Here is a 20,994-nt window from a genome sequence, read left to right as displayed (position 1 = left end):
CATGCACTCATTTTTTTTTTTTTTTTTTGGTATAGTACTATCAAAACATGTAGAGACTCATGTAACCACTACCATAATCAGGATATAAACTGCTGCACCAAAACAAAGAAATTCTCATACACTATCCCCTTTAGAGTCACACCCTTCCCCAAACCTTAATCCCAGGGAACCAGTGATCTCTGTTCTCCAGAACCAATGGTCTCTTTTATCACTTGGCATAATGCTCTTAAGACCCATCCAAGTTATTGTGTGTATCAATAGTTCATTCCTTTTTATTGCTGGGTAGTATTCTGCTATGTGGAATGTACCACAGTTAATTCACCCATTGAAGGACATTTGGGTTGTTTTCAGGTTTTGATTATTACAAATTAAGTTGTCATGTATGTGAGTGTACAGATTTTTGTGTGGACATGAGTTTTCATTTCTCTAGGATGAGAATACAGCAGTATAACTGCTGAATCACACAGTAAGGACATGTTTAACTTTATAGCAAACTGCCAAACTATTTACCAGAATGGCTGTACCATTTTATATTCCCATGAAGAATCTATGAGAGAGCTGGTTGCTCAGCATTACTTTAGCCATTCTGATAGGTGTGTAGTGGTATCTCATTATGTTTTTAAGTTGCATTCCCCTAACAGTTTATGATTTTGAACATCTTTTCGTGTGCTTATTTGTTATCCATATTTACCCTTTGGTAAAGTTGTCTATTCAAAACTTTTACCCATTTTTTGACTGGATTGTTTCTTCCTGTTGAGATTAAAGAGTTCTTAATACATTCTGGATACAGGACCTTACTTGGATGTGTGATTTGCAAAGACTTTCTCCCAGTCTATGGCCTGTCTTTTCATCTTCTTTAACAGGGTAACATTCTCAGATCAAAAAGTTTTTAATTTTGATAAAAGTCCAATTTACTTTTTTTTCTTTTATGAACCATTCTTTTGGTGTCACGTTTAAGAACTTTTAGCCTAAGTCACAAAGATTTATTCCAAAGATTTTCTTTATAGTTTTACAGTTTTACATATAGAAAGCTTTATAGTTTTACATGTCACATTTATTTTATCTGTCAGATTTACTATCCATTTTGAGTTAAATTTTAAGTAAAGTGTGAGGTTTAGGTCAAGGTTCATTTTTTGCTTATGAGATGTCCAATGATTCCAACATCATTTATTGAAAAGACTATGCTTCCTCCATTGGATTGCTTTTGTACCTCTCTTAAAAATCAATTGCCCACTCATAGGTGTATACTCAAAAGAACTGAAAACTGATACTCAAACAAATACATGTACAGGTATATCATAGCAGTACTCAAATAGCAAAAGGCAGAAACAGCCCAAATGTCCATCAGTGAATGAATGGACAAATATTGGTATATCCATACAATGGAATGTTATTTAGCCATAAAAAGGAATGAAGTACTAACACAAGCTACAACATGTATGAAACTTGAAAATATTATGCCAAGTGAAAGAAGCCAGACAGAAAAGGTCGCATGTTGTATGATTCCATTTACGTGAAATATTCAGAATAGGGAAATCCATAGAGAATGCATATTGGTGGTTTCCAGGGGCTGGGGGAAGGGGAAAATGGGGGAATGGAGAACAAATGCTTAATGGGTATGGAGTTTTCTTTTGAGCTGATGAAATATTTGGGGACTGGATAGAGGCGGCGCTTGCACAACCTTGTGAATGCACTAAGTGCCACTGAATTGTTCACTTTAAGATGGTTAATTTGATGTTATGTAAATTTCACCTCAATGGAAAAAAAGCAAGTTAGCGAACCTATGTGGGTTTATTTTAGACTCTGTTCTTTCACTGATCTACATGTCTACCCCTCCTCCAACACCATACACTATCTTGATTATTTTAGCTCTATTTGTAAGTCTTAAAGGTAGAAAGTGTGATTCCTCTAACTTTATTCTTCTTTCTCAAAATTGCTTTAGCTATTTTAGTTATTTTGCCTTTCTATTTAAATTTTGAAATCAATTTGTCTATACATACAAGAAGAAAAAGACTTGCTAGAGTTCTGATGGGAATTGTGTTAAGCCTATGGATCAAATTGGGAAGAACTGGCAGCTTTTCTAGGCTGAGTCTTCCAACCCATGAACACAATATGTCCACTCATTCATTTAGGTCTTCCTTGATCAGCATTACACAAGTATTTTAAGTATTGCTTTTTCACTTTTACGAATAAGTGTAAATGGCATGATGGCATAAAATTTTGGTTTCTAATTGTTTCTTGCTGAGATGTAGAAGTATGATTAATTTTTGTGTGCTGATCATATATCCCGTGACTTTGCTAAATTCACTTAAATGTTCTACGAGTTTTATTATCGTGTGGTTGTTGTTTTTTGGTAGATTATTTGGGACTTTTCTATGCAGACAATCATGTCACTTGCAAATACAGACAATTTTCTTTCTTCCTAGTATGTATGCCATTTATTTCTTTGTCTTGCCTTACTGCCCTGCACAGAACTTCCATTACTATGTTGAACAGGAGTGGTGAGAGCACACACCCTTGCCTCATTCCCAATTTTAGGGGAAAAGCCTATGGAAATAGTCTCTCACCATTAAGTGTGATATTACCCGTAGGTTGTTACCTGAAGATGCTTTTTTAACAGATTGAAGAACGTCCCTTCTATTCCTAGTCTGCTGAGTGTTTCATCATGAATGGATGTTGGATTTTGTCAACATTTTTTATCATATGTCAACATATTTTTTATCATTTTAATATATATATCATGACCGAGTAGGGTTATTCCAGAAAAGCAAAACTGGTTAAGTATTCAAAATTCATTCAATGTAACCACATTAACAGTTTAAAGAAGAACTACATGATCACACCAATTAATAAGGAAAAAACTTTTGACAAAATCCAACACCTATTCCTGCTTTCCTGTGCATGATTTGAACTTCATCTAGTATTCAATTTTGGTTCGTCTATAGTGTTTATTTTTGTAAAGTACATATCGTCATAGAGTATTTTAAATGGCTGCTCTGGGGATTACAATTTATATACACATAGTTTATTACAATTACTCATACCAACATTTTACTGTTTCAAGTGGAATGTAGAAACCTTGCTATAACTTTTAGGTCTGTTTACTCTCTCCCCTTTTGTCTTAAAAATTAGCTTTATATCTCAGGGAAAACTGAGAATGAAAAAAAATTACACTGAAAACTATACAGACAATATTATAAATTTTGCTTTTTACCATCAAACCATTTTAAAAACTTAAGGGGAGGAAACTAGTCAGTTACCCTGTATCTACTCTTTCATTTGTACTTTTTTCATTCCTGATAGTCCATGTTTCCTTCTGTCATCACTTTCTGTCTGTCTGAAGAATTTCCTTTTTTACAGCAAGTCTGCTGGCAAAAAACTCTCTTAGTTTTCCTTCATCTGAAAATGTCTTCATTTCATCTCATATTTTCACTGGAAGAAGGATTCTGGATTGATAGTTCTTTACTTTTGGCACTTTAAATATGTCTTACTACTTCTTTCTGGCCTCCATGTTTTCTGATTCAGATGCATTGTAGGTAATGAACTGCTTTGCTCTGGCTGCTTTAAAGAATTTTTTCTTTGTCTTTAGTTTTCAGCAAATCACTTATAAAGTGTCTGGGAATGGATTACTTTGGGTTTTTCCCTTTAGAAGTTTGCTCAACTTCCTAAATATGTTGGTTTGCCAAATTTAGGAAGTTTTCAATCACTTTGTCAATCCTTCACTCTTAATTCTCTCCGAGACTCCAAAGATACAAACATAAAAAAAATAAATAAATAAAAATTAAAAAATTGTTATTGCCCCACAGATCCCTGAGGCCCTGTTTACTTTTTAAAAAATCTTTATTCTCTCTGTTGCTGGAGTGGATAATTTCAATTGATCTAACTTCAAGTGCAGTGATTCTTTCTTCTGTTATAGCTATTCTACTATGAGCCAGTTTTTTTTACTTAGGTTATTATATTTTTTCAGTTCTAAAATTTCTATTTGGTTTTTCCATGTATCATCTATTTCTTTACTGAGGCTTTCTATTTTTTTACTTGTTTCAAGTCTGTAATTGCTTATTGGAGCATTTTCATTATTATAGCTTCTTTAAAATCCTTGTCAGGTTATTCCAACATCTGTGTCATCTGAGTGTGGTGTCTGCTGATTATCTTTTGTCATTTGAATTACGATTTTCCTGGTTCTTGGTATGATGATGAATATTATGTTATGAGACTCTGCTTTCTATTTAAATTATCTATTTTAGTAGGCAGTCAAACTGTTTGGACTCCTAGCTCACGTTTATAAGCTGTGGCTCAAATGTCAATTTAATTGTTAATGCCTTTTCAGTGCTCTTTTGTCCTGTTCCACTTGTGGACTACCCAGAGGCCAGTCTGAAGCCTGGGTGGTATATCATACCTAAGTTCAGTTCTCAAACCTTTTTCTATATTGATTCTGATCAGTTTCATGCATGGGACATTCAGAGGTCTGCCCAGGGTTTCAAACATAGATTCTAAAAGTCCCTTTATCTAGCTCCCTCCTCTTCACAACCCTCCCTCCACTCTAGTGGAGGGAAATGGGAACTGCCTCATTACTGCAGTGTGGCGATGGTGAACAAGGCTTTGCCCAAAGTCTCTGCAGTTGTAACACCAGTTGGGAAAGGTAGGGGTGCCCTTTTTAATTGCAGGGCAGGTATGGAGGACATGGCTATCTGCTCATTCTCTACAACTGTGACACCTGAGGGGAGCAGTGGTGAAACATTTTTCATTATGTTCACTTGGAATAGGGTAGATATAATAAAAATGGGGCTTTTTCCAGCTCCGTCCACTGATATTTCTAGTTTGGAGGGTTCTCCAGCACCCCCACCCAGAATATACAGGAGGCAAAACAAACAAGCAAACAAACAAAACACAAGAAAATTACCGTGTACAGGAATTTTTTTTTTTCAGTTGCAATTAACAGGAAGAATAGGGTATAATGTATTTACTATATCTTATCCAGAAACAGAAGGCTGTATTTTAAGGCCAAGATATTCTCAAACATTTAATGCATATTTAACTCATATCTATAATGCTACTTACTTACTGGCAAATGGATGACTTTGTGTTTCCAGAGGCATTTGATTGTATAAGTTCCTCTTAAAAATGGTAAGCTGGGGCTTCTCTGGTGGCGCAGTGGTTAAGAATCTGCCTGCCAATGCAGGAGACACGGGTTCGAGCTCTGGTCTGGGAAGATCCCACATGCCATGGAGCAACTAAGCCTGTGCGCCACAACTACTGAGCCTGAGCTCTAGAGCCCACGCGCCACAACTACTGAGCCTGTGCACCTCAACTACTGAAGCCCGCGTGCCTAGAGCCCATGCTCCGCAACAAGAGAAGCCACCACAATGAGAAGCCCGCGCACCGCAACGAAGAGTAGCCCCCGCTCCCCGCAGCTAGAGAAAGCCAGTGTGCAGCAACAAAGACCCAACGCAGCCATCAATCAATCAATAAAACAATGGTAAACTAATGTTTTTCAACAAGTTTAAACTTGAAAATAATATGGCACTGTATCGTCTTGTGTAAAAGGAAAACATAACATTTGTTTGAATTAAAGAACTCTAGTCGTGAACGCAAAGAGATCATTCAAAGCCTCTATAGGATGTAGGCTTTAAACACAGGAAGGATTCCTTATACATAAAAGCTTTCTCTTAGGGTTCAGCTTTATTTCCTTTTTCATGAATTATATAAATAGAAAAGGCAGGGCACTAGGTCTTTGGTTGCAAAGCCAAACATAGTATCTATCCTGCCCCTAACCCTTTACATATAATCAATCCTCTCACATGGCATACTATAACAACCCCTCCTTATTTCTGATGATACTTGCAGCTTCAAGATATGGTCTCCTCTGCTAGCCCTGATACTTCTAAACCCAGTAAGTCCAGCCACCTTTAATCACTCCAGGCAGAGAGGATTCAGACCAAAATTCAAAATAAAGCACATAAACAAACCAAAAAAACCTCCGAACAAGCAAACAGACAAAAACCCACCAACCTCAGGTAGATCTGAGCAAGAGAAGTGTCCAAAGCCGTGGGACTATTTTATTGTCAGAAGGTTAACTAGAATTCTTCCAAGAATCCTAGATAGCCTCTGATATGCATCAGCTTGGTAGAAGAAATCACAGTGTGAAGATATATAAAAATACTGAATTTGTATAGGTGATGTATTTTGTTTAATAATGAACAGTGGTTATGCCAATAAAAAGAGAATGCAGTAAAAGTGCAATTGTTATGGGAAAGACATGAAATAGTTGAGAGAAAACAGTAACAAACAATGGTGAAAATAATGACCTGTCTTTATCCGTTCAGATATAGTCAGTGACCCCCCACTTCTCCATATTGAAATCTCTAGATGCTTCTTTTTCTATCTGCATCTTAATCTTTTTGGCTATTAGAGCCTCTTGTGATAGCATGACAACAATAGCCCAAATATACCAGCAGAGCATTAATATAGAGTAAAACAGAAGAAAATTATGAACTAAAGGAAAACTGTTACTAACCCTCATTCCCTCTCTACCTCCAACATGCAAGAAATTGAAGATAAAGTACAATGAAAACTGATTTCATTAGCACAGATGCTTCAAATCCCCTCTTATAGATCCTGATATTATTCAGAATAAATCAAGATTTTGTTCCAGTATTTAAGAAGGCATCATTTTGCATTTGAAAGCTTCGCCATCATTAATGTTATTCCTTACTATGTCTTAAGAGGATCATGGTGCTCTTAATAATGATTTTAAGTGAACAGATAGTGCCCAAAGTTTGTGACAAAGCAGAGAGTATATATTCCTGTGTCCTTACATACCGTTCATATCTAGTCCCATGGTCTAATGAATGGGAAAAATAACTAATTGTTTGGGACAGGAGCTTCAGCAGGTGGCTGACAATGGGATATGCCCAGAGAGCTGACATCTCAAATACAGACAAGAGCTCATATATAATTGAAGGAATCAGAGGAAGAAATAAAGGAAAATAGAAGGCAAACATATTTAAGAATTACTTCTATCACTGTCTAGGCCACAGTTGGCAAGCTTTTCCTGTAAAGGACCACACAGTAAATATCTTTGGCTTTGCAGGCCACATTTTCTCTGGCACAATTATTTAACTTTGCCACTGTAGCCTGAAAGCAGTCATAGATGATATATAAACAAATGTGCATGACTATGTTCCAATAAAACTTTATTTACAAAAGCAGTTGATGTGGTTTCGGCTGGAGAGCAGTAATTTGCTGACCTCTGGTTTAAGCCAGTAAAATCTGTAAAAATAGTGTGGCAAAAGGAAAACCAACATCAGATAAGATGGGTAGGAATACATGCTCCCTAAGGATATACGAAATTATATCTTGCTCTATTCTGTACTCTACTGTAACAGGGAAGAGCCAATTTTGACTCCATGTTGGATCTGTTTCTTTGACTTTAGCCTTTGCTTTTCGTTGCTTTTATTATTATAATCATACATAATGGCCTGCCTCAGGGAACCCTGCCCACCTGTGAAAGGCTGCAAGAAAGAAGAAATTAACACATCCCAGCCAGAGACTGGCCATTCCAGGAGATGTTTTGCAAGACTGGTGGCCCTTTTTACTTTACTTCCTCCCTGCCTCTCCCTCTCTATTCTGCCTTTTTTACTTTACTTCCTTCTCTGATTCTATAAAAGAAACTGGCATCCAGACCCCTATAAGATGGTTTTTTGGGGGACCCTAGTCCACCATCTTCTCGGTCTTCTGGCTTTCCGAATAAAGTCGTATTCCTCGCCTCAACACCTCGTCTCCCGATTTATTGGTCTGTCATGCGGCAGGCAGAGTGAGCTTGGACTCAGTAACACTACTTTGATAAAACTTCTGAGACCTTTTATCATTTGTGAGTCACATAGATTTAGTCCCTCAATAAACCTAAGGAGATTCTCCAATGCCCACATTACTTTCTATTTACACAAGCAGCATTATTTTCCTGATGTGTGAGCTACTAAAATCTAGACTCATCTTTCTGACGGCTAGTTTTACCTGGTGAAACTGAGTCCCCTTAAAACCAAGTTCCCCTGCCAAATGTATGATTAACTTCTCTATCCAAAACTGTATTCCTTTTTTGTCCTGCCCATGTTCCCCCTCAGGATTGAGGAGTATCAAAGAAAAGGGGAATTGAAACTGAGCAGGACCCTGTGGGGCCCTCCCCGGTCCTAATTCCCCTCTTTGTCCCCCATTTCTTGTTTGTATAAGAAGGTTTTAGTCTCCTAGGCCTTCTGAGTTCCAAAGAGCAGACTCAAAACAGTTACTAATTAGGGAAGTGAGGGAAAGCAGAAACAAAGCAGCAAGAAAAGTAATGATTGTAAAACAGAGCCATAGTTCCTCCTCAAGGGATATATACATAACAATCTGATGCATATCTTTGAGTTGTTCTGCAAAAACTAAGACCCTCACCCAGGTGGTGGATGGTGACCACAAGCACACAGACTCCAGACTAGTTGGAACCAGGAAGACTGACTAAGATTCCTGAAACCTCACCTCCGACCAATCACAAGAAAGTCCACAAGCTGCAACCATCACCCCAAATGTTGCCTTTAAAAACCCTCCCCAGAAAGCCATTGGAGGGTTCAGGTTTTTTGAGCATGAGCTACCCATTCACACACTGCTTGGCACCCTGCAATAAACGCTGTACTTTCTTTCACCACAACCCAGCGTCACTAGTTTGGCTTTTCTGCGTGTCAGGTGAGCAGATCCAAGTTTGGTTTGGCAACACTAGTCCATAAATATACTTGGAATATTAAAGGATTTGTTCTGCTACATATAGAACAAAACTGAAAACTGGATGGGAACAACTGATATTCATTTTTTACCAGCTGGAAAGAAAGATGCATGATAGATATAATGGGCAGGTCAGGATATGTTTAACATTTCTTCTGTGAAAAAATCAGGCTTTCTACTCACACCTCTGAGTTTTAATCTACTTAGCACATAATTCTATATTCTACCACAACTGAGTTAAACTTTTTATAATCCAGAGAGAAAATCACCTCTCATGACAACTGTTACGATTAAAGACAATAATGACTTTTAGAACACACTTTCCATAGGACTTCCATATTACCAACCTCCTATTTTCTTCAGATTTGTTCATTCCTGAAAAAAGAAATTTATATTCTCTACTGACTTTTGCAAATTGCAAATTTCTGTGTATTTGAACAACTGGTAATCTCTTATAATGATAATGACGAAGAAAATCATCTTAAGAAGTGGAAAACACACACACACACACACACACACACACACACACACACACACACAGGCAGAAGTTTCCATGTCTGGAAACTTCACATTTTATGGTCCTACTCATTTAGCTATTTAAAAGTTATACCTCACTTTCCTCTATTTTAATGTAAACCCTGACAGCTTTTCTTTTCATAAAAGGCAAGTACCTGTCTAAGCTTTGACTGCCAAAGCATCCAATTCAAAGAGGGGTATTTCCAATTAACACACTGCAGCCCCAGGACTAGCTAAAGACCCACAGTGCCTCCCCCCCCCCCCCCCCCCCCCCCGCCACCCCACCCCGACTGAGGCTCCTTTGTTTTAGAGATCTTGATTGATTTCAGTAACTGACCATTTGGGCCACTTGTTTTTTCCCTTCCCTTGGTTTAAATTCCTGCTCTTTTGTTTTAAATTCACCAATAAAGAGTGAACCCCTGAAGCCCCTAAAAATCGGAACCCCAAGCCCACACGTTCTCTCTCCACACACACACACACACACACACGCAACCTGGCTGTGTGGCTCCAGGTGTGCTATCTAATTCCCAGGTCGTGTAAGTAATAAACCTTTATTTATTTCAGTTTCTTGATGATTATTGCTAACGGGTGTCTTGCAATCATAATAAGAACCACAAGGGCCAGTCCAACCACAACACTTCTTTCTAATAGGCTGAGACCAGCACAAAACAATTATTAACTAAGTACATGAAAAATCTAATCGTTCAAGGTTTCCATAGCAAGGTCCCATTTGCTAGTGATGGGTAAATGCAAAAGAGGATGTGGCTTCACCAGCCAGTATTACAAGCAGCACTGAAGCTTATACCCCGTCAGTCACCTTCAACAAACCACCAAGAAAAAACAAACAAACACTGGCTCTTCAAACTACTTCTTCTTCTTCTTTTTTAAAAAAAATATTTATTTATTGATTTATTGATTGATGGCTGTGTTGGGTCTTCGTTTCTGTGCGAGGGCTTTCTCTAGTTGCGGCAAGTGGGGGCCACTCTTCATCGCAGTGCGCGGGCCTCTCATGTTGCGGAGCACAGGCTCCAGACACGCAGGCTCAGCAATTGTGGCTCACGGGCCTAGTCGCTCCGCGGCATGTGGGATCTTCCCAGACCAGGGCTCGAACCCGTGTTCCCTGCACTGGCAGGCAGATTCTCAACCACTGCACCACCAGGGAAGCCCCAAACTACTTCTTAAATGGTGAATATAAAGACTTGGAGTTAAGACTCTTCCTTTTCCCTCTGCCACTTACTAGGCAAGTTATACAAACCTCTCTAATCCTCAAATTATTCTCCTGCTTACTGAGTATAACAACACCTGCCTCATGAGAGTTACTTTGCATAATACCTAGCAATACAGAAAGTGATTAGAAATGGCAGCTTGCAAATATTCTTCATCCTCATAACTTCCTTTAATGCACCAGAAGAACAAGAAGAAATAACTGCTCCCTTTCACCTTCCCAATTTAAGGTCTTTAATGAGACCTTGAGATATCTGGATGTTTCACCATCTATTTTCAAAATGACTGACCCAAACCTTGAGCCCAGTATAACACCAATGTAATGACTTGAATGCCTCAATTTTCCATAGAGAAACAAGAATCAGTGCAAACCTTTCTCAGATGGGTTTCTGAAGTGATGTGAGCTATGCAAGTCACATACACCACCCCCTGATATTTATCACAACTGGCATTTTTGGTTTAGCAAGGTCAGATTTATGATCGCATTCCACATAAAACATCCAAGCACTCAGACATCCAAGCTCTTTTAGAAAGGCTACCACAGTACCATAATGGATGTGTGAGAACTATCATGCCCATTTCCTAGGGTCAGAGCATATCTATATATATTATAATTAATTGCACAGACATGTAGTTGTATGCTTTTATGACATCACTGAGCCCTATTTATGACTTATTTGATCTTAGATTCTTAGTCAATACTCTATCCTGAGCTAAGCAATTATGGGGAGGGAGCAGGAGAAGAAGGTGTAGTGAGGCTTACTGAACAGACAGAAAAAGTCAGGGCATAGGCCACTCAGTATTGGTCTACAGTAACCAGGACTCACACCTACAGCATAGCTGCCTTTCACAAAGGTTGTAGGCGGTAAGTTAACAGAGGCTGATAATAATAAGATGATCAATTTGAGAAAGTGCTGCATACTCCAGGGAGTGCTGGAGAGTGAAAGTCCTAGTCAGAGGTTAGCACTCTTTAATGGAAAGCTGCTGTTCCAATATCAAATTAAAGCAAAATTTTAATTGGAGGCAACGTAGTCTTTATTGTATCTATGTACTTGAGACGGAACCCACCCAATCGTAACAGTCAGCATCTATCACTTTTCATCTAATTTTGCAATGTCTTTCTCTATTTCAGGCTTCTTAACGTTAGTGTTCTTGGGTAACCTTATGTCTTTGGAGAAGGACTGAGAACCCCCTAAAGGGACTTCAGGTTCCCTCCTACTTCAATGAGAAGAGCTTTCTTGTGGGCGGAGTGGATTTACTGAGATGTACTGTAACAGGGAAGAGCTAAATGGACTCCACGTTGGATCTGTTTCTTTGACTTTAACCTTTCTTTTCATTGCTTTTGGTATTACAATCATACATAATGGCCTGCCTCAGGGAACACTGCCCCTCTGCTGTTCAACTCACAGGGAGACAATCTGACCCTGTCCACCTGCAAATGGCTGCAAGAAAGACGAAACTAACACATCCCCTCACCGAGGCTGGTCAGGAGATGTTTTGCAAGACAAATGGCCCTTTTAGTTTACTTCCTCACCGCATCTCCCCCTCTGATTCTATAAAAGAAACTGGCAACCAGACCCCCTAAGATGGTTTTTCGGAGACACTAGTCTGCCATCTTCTCGGTCTGCTGGCTTTCCGAATAAAGTCGTATTCCTTGTCTCTGGCTCACTGGCCTGTCGTGCAGTGAGCAGAGCGAGCTTGGACTCGGTAACAGTATGCTTCAGGGACCCTCATGTACACAGGTCCCTTCAAAGGCCCTGGGAGGAGGGGGACTTGTGTAGTGTGTTCACCTGGTCAAAATTTGCAAAATTTGCCTACACTGAGTTAAGATAGATGTCTCTTTCCACTTGAAACTCCCTCCCATCCACTTCACTTCCCCAGTGTTGGTGTCGGTATTGGGTGAAAATGAAGTGGCCTTCAACATTTCTGGGGTCCTCTTATGGGAAAATTAAGCTGGGGATTCACTTACTTTAGATTTAGAGGGATACATGTATGTGGTTCATGGTTGCTTTTGTGCACAGTTATTTTTGTGACATAAATATAGGTACAGGGCAAGAGGTCGCACTGTGATGTGAACGTGCCTCATGGTGCCCAGGATGAGAAGTATCAGGTAATAAGAGAAGTGGAGTCAGTTCTCAGTGATGCCTAGTCAACACAAAAGTTTTCTTCTATCATTAATAACCTAAAAAATGTAGCATATACAATTTAAAATGCAGCATAAAACAATTATATGTGGCATTTTTTTTTTTGATGAGAATCACATGAAACAGAATTTATATGAATTCCTTTGTATGCAGGGCACAAGCTTATAGCAGTACTATAAACACAACGTATGTATGTATGTGAAGTTGCAAATGTTATGTATCACAAATATTAATAATTAAAAAAACTTTTTGGATCAACCATGCTAGAGAAAAATCTGATTTAACCTTCCTTTTTTCTTTATAAAAAATATTACAAAATCACTGTCAATTCACCTTAAAGAAAATATTACAAATTGTAATCAAAGAGTATGCAGCCAAGAAATGTGGGGAAACAATATTATAAAGAGTGTCAGGCAGTTAATAAAAATTTTTATTCTTCTGGAGTTTTGTGTTTGTGGTATTTGTCAACTTCATAAAATCTATAATTTGTTGGGATTTTTTTCATTAAAAATAGTTGATTCTCACTATCCACAGATTCCAAAATTGCCTACTAGCTACAATTTATTTGTAACCTCAAAATCAATACTTGAGGTGCTTTCAGGTCACTTGTGGACAGGTGCAATACAGTGAAAACTGGGAGCCTCCTGAAGCACAAGTTCTCAGCTGAGGTCAAACAAGGTGCCACTTTACCTGCTTGTTTCAGCTCTCATATATGAACAAGTATCCTTTTTGTGGTCTATTTAGACTTAACAGTATTTCATGTTCACTTTAGGGTTGAAGAACTTTTCAGATAAACATATAAAAGATTAAGACCTTAAGAGAATTACTTGGTCCATTCTACTTGAGCCTAATAGTATACCTGGGGTTGTCTTCAATAAGATTATTATAATCTTTTAGTCAGTTTAGTCTTTTTATACCATGCCATAGGGCCTTTAACTCTAAAGAGAAAATAATCTTAATTAAGACAACCACAGAACTTTGTCCCACTCAAGTCCAGTTGCCCTAGTTCCTTTTTATTTTCCAGTATCTTGTGAAATTGCTTCTCCCAAGTAAAACCAAGGTATATGATAATAAATGAATGGAAATCTAAAATTGAGACCAAACTTAACTGTACTATATGATTGTAAGTCAAGCAGGATTTTCATGAGACATAATGATATTTGCTCAATTCAAAGGACTGGATAACTGCAGAAAGAAAGGCTTAGATTTAAAGTGACGCCTATTGTGGATTAGGACAAGGTTGTTTTTTTTTTTCCCCCACTTCTGGAAATCAAGCTTCTTTTTTAAAAATTTAATTAATTAATTAATTAATTTTTATATAGCAGGTGACAAGGGTTTAATCTAGGCTTTTTTCTTTGTACTAGGTCTTGCATTATACCTTAAACAAATCAGCGTTTTTAAAAAATGCTTGTTGGTGATAATGAGAAGTGACAATAAGTTTCATGAGAATAAGTAAAAATCTAGTAAAACTGAAAATGTTTTCAACTATACAAACCAATTGAAAGTAAATTATAAAATTATCTGAATTATTTATCAAGAATACAATAAGGTATTTAAATGACTAAAATCTCCCAAAGAGATTAAAAATGTTAAAAATATTTGCTTTTATTATATCTTTTCCCTATTATTTTCTACTTAGATACAAATTATTATCATCTTTATATAACAGCTGGCTGATGGCTAAATAAGGAGAGCCTTCTAAAATCTCCATCAATAAGTTATATGAAGTGCTTATTTTTATTTTGAATATAGGTACCAAGAGTCAAAGATTTTTTCCTTTATCCCCCTTTTTAGCTTTATTTCCTAGTATACTATTTATTTTCTAAGCCCCGTTGAAGTCTTTCAGAATCTAAGTTGTTTAAATAGTCTTTTTACAGTAGTATTTCACTTAAAGTAAAGGTATGGAAACACCAATAGATTTGAATATCAAGAAAACATGTAACGGAAAAACGTAATCACTCTAAAAAAATCTGTATAAATAGCTCAACTCTTCTGATTAAACTCTCTAATCCATTTAGTTAAACCAGTGACAAATCATTCTTTTTAAAGGAATAAAAATTCAAGTCAGAAAGCATTCCTTACAAATACGTATTTTTAATTTTGTTGGAATGTATCACATTCCCTTATTCACCTCCATCCAGAGAAGTTGAAGAGTGAGTGACTGGCATCTTTAATCTCTGAAAAATCATACGTTACAAATACAGTTCTTAACTTCAAAAATGGAAAAAATGATTGTAAATACATTGAATATTTAAAGAAAAATATTTTTCTAAAATATGGCTTTTCCTATTGAGATTTTCCCCATCTCCTTTAATATTAAAAATTGCATTTTCTTTTCCAATTAAAAAAAAGCATGAAAGTAAGAATTTCTTAAATAATTAATATTTGAAACTGAAGTTAAGGTCCATGTGAAATGATGCTTTACTATAAGTCTGAAAGATTTAAAAAGCCAATATAGTTTTAAATCATTAGCATGATTTACAAGTGAAATTCTCTAAAACAGAACAACAGAAATCAGCACATAGAAGATGAAATTCACACTACTGGTGAAAACACTTGGCCACTCAAAAACCAAGAGGAAAAAAGAAACTAAAGCAAGTGGCAGGTACTTGTTACTGACGGGTTGGGGGTGGTGCTAAACTATGGCCAAATCATAGTTTAAATATAACTTTTGTGGTGTGAAAATTTAATGAATATGTGGAAATGGAAGAAACTCAGAAACCAGAGTTATTTCCATTTCAAATGAGGATGATAGTTCTGAGCCACCAGCTGTTTACAGTTCATTGAATGAGGTTCTAGTTGATAGGAGATAATTACCTCTTCCCTGCAGGAGGCAACTGTTTCTCATTCTACAGACACCTCTGATGAATGGCCATGGGGGTATGAGACCAAGAGAGCATGCCAAGATCAGTTTCGTTTTTAACGATCTCTTGAAACACCTGATTTTCTGCTTTTTCCTATTTAAGTATAGGAAAATGTGCATCTTAAAATATACAGAATAAAGTTGCTGGCTATTATTTTGCTTTTATAAGGCACCTTAACCTTAAAAGGAAAACAGAGTGATTATACACAGATAGTATATATACCATCAATAGTACGAGAAAAGGATGAGCGTGATCATTTCAACTTCAAGCATTTGGAGTGTTAAATTCTATTTACTAATACATTGTTTTCCCCTGATTTAAGTTTCTTTCCTGTTAATGACACATTACCCCATTCATTCCAGCTCCTTCGGCTACTTGGAAACGCCTATCAATTCGATCTTCCCAAACTCTCTCAAATTTGTCTCTTCACTTCCAATGCAAACTGCCACACACCTCAGTATTTCTCAGCTTCAGTACGGTCCTCATATCCTAAACGATCTCCTTGCTTCTAGTCTCTTACAATGAGTCCAGTTCAAGCAAAATACTACTTTTCAGATTAATATCACTAAAGCAGCACTCTCATCATGCCACTCTTATGTATAAAATTCTTTCAAAAGCAGGTTGTGACTCCAAAATAGAAAAAAGCTTACGGCATATTAAGCAAAAACCAAAATTCAAAAGTAAATCAATTCTATCCTTACAAATATGTAACACTGGGTAAGCATATTAATAAGAGCTAGAAGAGAACACACACAAAAAATGAAGAGAATATATTTTAAAGGTCCTGGGACTTGGAGTTTACCCTTGATTTATATTTCCCGTTTGTTGTTATAATGATGTTTATACAATAAATAAAATCGTTCAGCAACCATTTACTGCTTATGCACTATAAAGCTTAACCTGTACCCAAGGACCTCTGCAATCTGGCTCCCAAACCTACCTTTTCCAACCCTCCTTTTCGCACAACCAAAACTCCAGACAAACTAAAATATTCTATTTCTCATTGGGTTCCTGTACTGTTCTTTCCCAGGTATGGACCATTACTTACATCATATGCTCCAGCCAGTATGCTCTTCTCCATTTCTGGCTGTCTAAATCCTACCTAATTATCCTTTACAGCTCAGTTCAAATAATACCTTTTCCACATAGCTATCCCTGACATGTTCCTCCAATGAGCATTTCATCTAATCTCTCACATAAATGCAGCACTTCCTATTTTGCACTGTAGTTTTTGTATGTCCGTGTGTCAGAAGTAGCCCCCTTTAGGGCAGGGACCTTCTTTTAGCTATCTTTGTATTCCACTCAAGGTATAACATAGAGTCTTTTTGAATAAATATGTAAAATGAGTGAACAAACACTTTCAAAAAGTGAGGGCTAGGAAGACTAAAAACCAACAGCAACTCTTACTTTTAGTTTTATTATGATTCTCCTTTTTTTCACTCAAGTTTATTTCTTAACCTAACCTTCTTACCTGAAGATACGTTATTCTCCGCTGGACCAGCTCTGTCAGATCTTTGGCCTCTTTTTCCCGCCAATCACCTGCTCCATCTGTTTGACTGAGGTAGTATAAATCCGTCATTATAGACCTATAAAAATCAAACAACATTGTGGGTCTAACTTATTTGTATTTCATCACAGGATTACACAAAGTCATAAGAAGAGAGTCAAATTCTTCATAAAAATTGATGCCCACACTGATGCTGGTACCCATTTTTTATTTTCTATCAAGACTGTGAAATTCAACAGTGTAGTCTCTAGCAGCCGAGATTCATTCCTATAGGAAACCTTTACTGTTGAGAAGAACCTACTCCCCAGCCCTGGCCCCCTGCCCCAGGCCAATTATGTGCACTTATATCCCAACACAGAGCACATCAGAGATCAGGGGAAAGTGGATACCCATAGCAAAGAAATACGTAGACTAACATAAGGGACAGAAATACATTGGTGACAGCATTTGAATATTACCTTTTTGTTCTCTCTACTGTCACCTCCTGTCCCCTCTTAAATTTCTTCTTCATACTTGGAAAAAGATCAGAGGAAAATTTTGGCACAACTGTTACACAACGGTCGAAACCAAGGGTCAGCAAACTTTTTTCAGTAAATGGCCAGACAGTAAATATTCTAGGCTTTGTGGGCCTCTGTTGCTTTTGTAGCAGGAAAGTTGCCATAGACAATAGGTAAAAAAAAAAAAAAAAAAAAAAATGTGTGTGTCTTCCGATAAAACTTTATTCACAAAACCAGGCTATGAGCCAGATTTGGCCCTGGGGCTATAATTTGACAATTCCTGCTCTAAATTAATAAAATGATTGTTAAGATACTTTCCCATCCTGCATAGTAATTTCAATTACCACATGCTGAATTTCCTGCAAAGTAAACTAAAATACCCAGTATACTAGGGAAGAGAAACTTGACGGCTGGTGCAGATGGTTTCATTTATAATACATTAAACAAAAGCTATGACTTGCATTTACCAATAAAGAAAAGTAAAAAGCAAGACTCCTCTCTTTCTCTGACACTCCCTACCAACCTATCAGCAAAACGTTTCGCCTAGTTCTGAACAAGTATCAACACTGGCATTGCTACCAACTGAGCCACCACTTTTCTCACCTGAATTGTTACAGTAACCTCTGAACAGGTCTCCCTGCTTCCACCCTTGCCAACCTCTACAGTCTATTCTCAATGTAGCAGCTACATCCTGTCAAAATATCAGTCAAATGATGTTACTCCTTTGCTCTTACTGAACTGGCTCTTCATCTCAATCAGTCAAGCCCAAAGTTACTAATTTGACCTACAAGGCCCCAGACAATATGGCCTCCCTTACCTCTTTTTTTTTTTTTAAATGGATTTATTTATTTATTTTGATTTTTCATTTTTTTTTAACATCTTTATTGGAGTATAATTGCTTTACAATGGTGTGTTAGTTTCTGCCTTATAACAAAGTGAATCAGTTATACATATACATATATCCACATATCTCTTCCCTCTTGCGTCTCCATACCTCCCACCCTCCTTATCCCACCCCTCTAGGTGGTCACAAAGCACCAAGCCGATCTCCCTGTGCTATGTGGCTGCTTCCCACTAGCTATCTATTTCACATTTCGTAGTGTATATATGTCCATGCCACTCTCTCACTTTGTCCCAGCTTACCCTTCCCCCTCCCCATATCCTCAAGTCCTTTCTCTAGTAGGTCTGTGTCTTTATTCCCGTCTTGCTCCTAGGTTCTTCATGACCTTTTTTTTTCTTTATTAGATTCCATATATATGTGTTAGCAAACGGTATTTGCTTTTCTTTTTGACTTACTTCACTCTAGGTCCATCCACCTCACTACAAATAACTCAATTTCGCTTCTTTTTATGGATGAGTAATATTCCATTGTACATATGTGCCACATCTTCTTTATCCATTCATCTGTTGATGGACACTTAGGTTGCTTCCATGTTCTGGCTATTGTAAACAGAGCTGCAATGAACATTGTGGTACATGACTCTTTTTGAATTATGGTTTTCTCAGGGTATATGCCCAGTAGTGGGATTGCTGGATCGTATGGTAGTTCTATTTTTAGTTGTTTAAGGAACCTCCATACTGTTCTCCATAGTGGCTGTATCAATTTACATTCCCACCAACAGTGCAAGAGGGTTCCCTTTTCTCCACACCCTCTCCAGCATTTATTGTTTCTAGATTTTTTGATGATGGCCATTCTGACCGGTGTGAGATGATATCTCATTGTAGTTTTGATTTGCATTTCTCTAATGATTAATGATGTTGAGCATTCTTTCATGTGTTTGTTGGCAACCTGTATATCTTCTTTGGAGAAATGTCTTTTTCGGTCTTCTGCCCATTTTTGGATTGGGTTGTTTGTTTTTTTGATATTGACCTGCATGAGCTGCTTGTAAATATTGGAGATTAATCCTTTGTCAGTTGCTTCATTTGCAAATATTTTCTCCCATTCTGAGGGTTATCTTTTCATGTTCTTTATGGTTTCCTTTGCTGTGCAAAAGCTTTTTAAGTTTCATTAGGTCCCATTTGTTTATTTTTGTTTTTATTTCTCTAGGAGGTGGGTCAAAAAGGATCTTGCGGGCTTCCCTGGTAGCGCAGTGGTTGAGAATCTGCCTGCCAATGCAGAGGACACGGGTTTGAGCCCTGGTCTGGGAAGATCCCACATGCCGCGGAGCAACTAAGCCCGTGAGCCACAACTACTGAGCCTGCGCGTCTGGAGCCTGTGCTCCGCAACAGGAGAGGCTGCGACATAGTGAGAGGCCCGCGCACCGCGATGAAGAGTGGCCCCTGCTCGCCGCAACTAGAGAAAGCCCTCGCACAAAAACGAAGACCCAACACAGCCAAAAAATAAAAATATAAAAATAAATAAATTAAAAAAAAAAAAAGGATCTTGCTGTGATTTATGTCATGGAGTGTTTTGCCTATGTTTTCCTCTAAGAGTTTAATAGTGTCTGGCCTTACATTTAGGTCTTTAATCCATTTTGAGTTTATCTTTGTGTATGGTATTAGGGAGTGGTCTAATTTCATTCTTTTACATGTAGCTGTCCAGTTTTCCCAGCACCACTTATTGAAGAGGCTGTCCTTTCTCCACTGTATATTCTTGCCTCCTTTATCAAAGATAAGGTGACCATATGTGGGTGGGTTTATCTCTGGGCTTTCTATCCTGTTCCATTGATCCATATTTCTGTTTTTGTGCCAGTATCATACTGTCTTGATGACTGTAGCTTTGTAGTATAGTCTGAAGTCAGGGAGCCTGATTCCTCCAGCTCTGTTTTTCTTTCTCAAGATTGCTTTGGCTATTCAGGGTCTTTTGTGTTTCCATACAAATTGTGAAATTTTTTGTTCTAGTTCTGTGAAAAATGCCAGTGGTAGTTTGATAGGGATTGCACTGAATCTGTAGATTGCTTTAGGTAGTAGAGTCATTTTCACAATGTTGATTCTTCCAATCTAAGAACATGGTATATCTCTCCATCTATTTGTATCATCTTTAATTTCTTTCATCAGTGTCTTATAATTTTCTGCATACAGGTCTTTTGTCTCCTTAGGTAGGTTTATTCCTAGATATTTTATTCTTTTTGTTGCAATGGTAAATGGGAGTGTTTTCTTAATTTCACTTCCAGATTTTTCATCATTAGTGTATAGGAATGCAAGAGATTTCTGTGCATTAATTTTGTTTCCTACTACTTTACCAAATTCATTGATTAGCTGTAGTAGTTTTCTGGTAGCATCTTTAGGATTCTCTATGTATAGTATCATGTCATCTGCAAACAGTGACAGCTTTACTTCTTTTCCGTTTGGATTCCCTTTATTTCTTTTTCTTCTCTGATTGCTGTGGCTAAAACTTTCAAAGCTATGTTGAGTAATAGTGGTGAGACTAAGCAACCTTGTCTTGTTCCTGATCTTAGTGGAAATGGTTTCACTTTTTCACCATTGAGGACGACATTGGCTGTGGGTTTGTCACATATGGCCTTTATTATGTTGAGGTAAGTTTCCTCTGT

General features: G+C 37.6%; 1 protein-coding gene across 5 annotated transcripts in view; it reads right to left on the bottom strand.

Moving 5' to 3' along the window:
- The window catches only part of FUT8 (fucosyltransferase 8), a 316,618-nt gene that overhangs the window by 68,929 nt on the left and 226,695 nt on the right, over positions 1-20,994 (bottom strand). For all 5 annotated transcript variants that reach the window (XM_036844116.1, XM_036844119.1, XM_036844115.1 and 2 more), the window contains one exon: positions 16,971-17,085. In XM_036844116.1, the coding sequence (XP_036700011.1) occupies positions 16,971-17,085 (115 nt within the window). The remainder of the gene's footprint in view (positions 1-16,970; positions 17,086-20,994) is intronic.

Source organism: Balaenoptera musculus, chromosome 2, assembly GCF_009873245.2.
Source record: "Balaenoptera musculus isolate JJ_BM4_2016_0621 chromosome 2, mBalMus1.pri.v3, whole genome shotgun sequence".
Taxonomy (NCBI): domain Eukaryota; kingdom Metazoa; phylum Chordata; class Mammalia; order Artiodactyla; family Balaenopteridae; genus Balaenoptera; species Balaenoptera musculus.
Note: the sequence above shows the minus strand (reverse complement) of the source record. Positions and strands in the feature narration are given on the sequence as shown.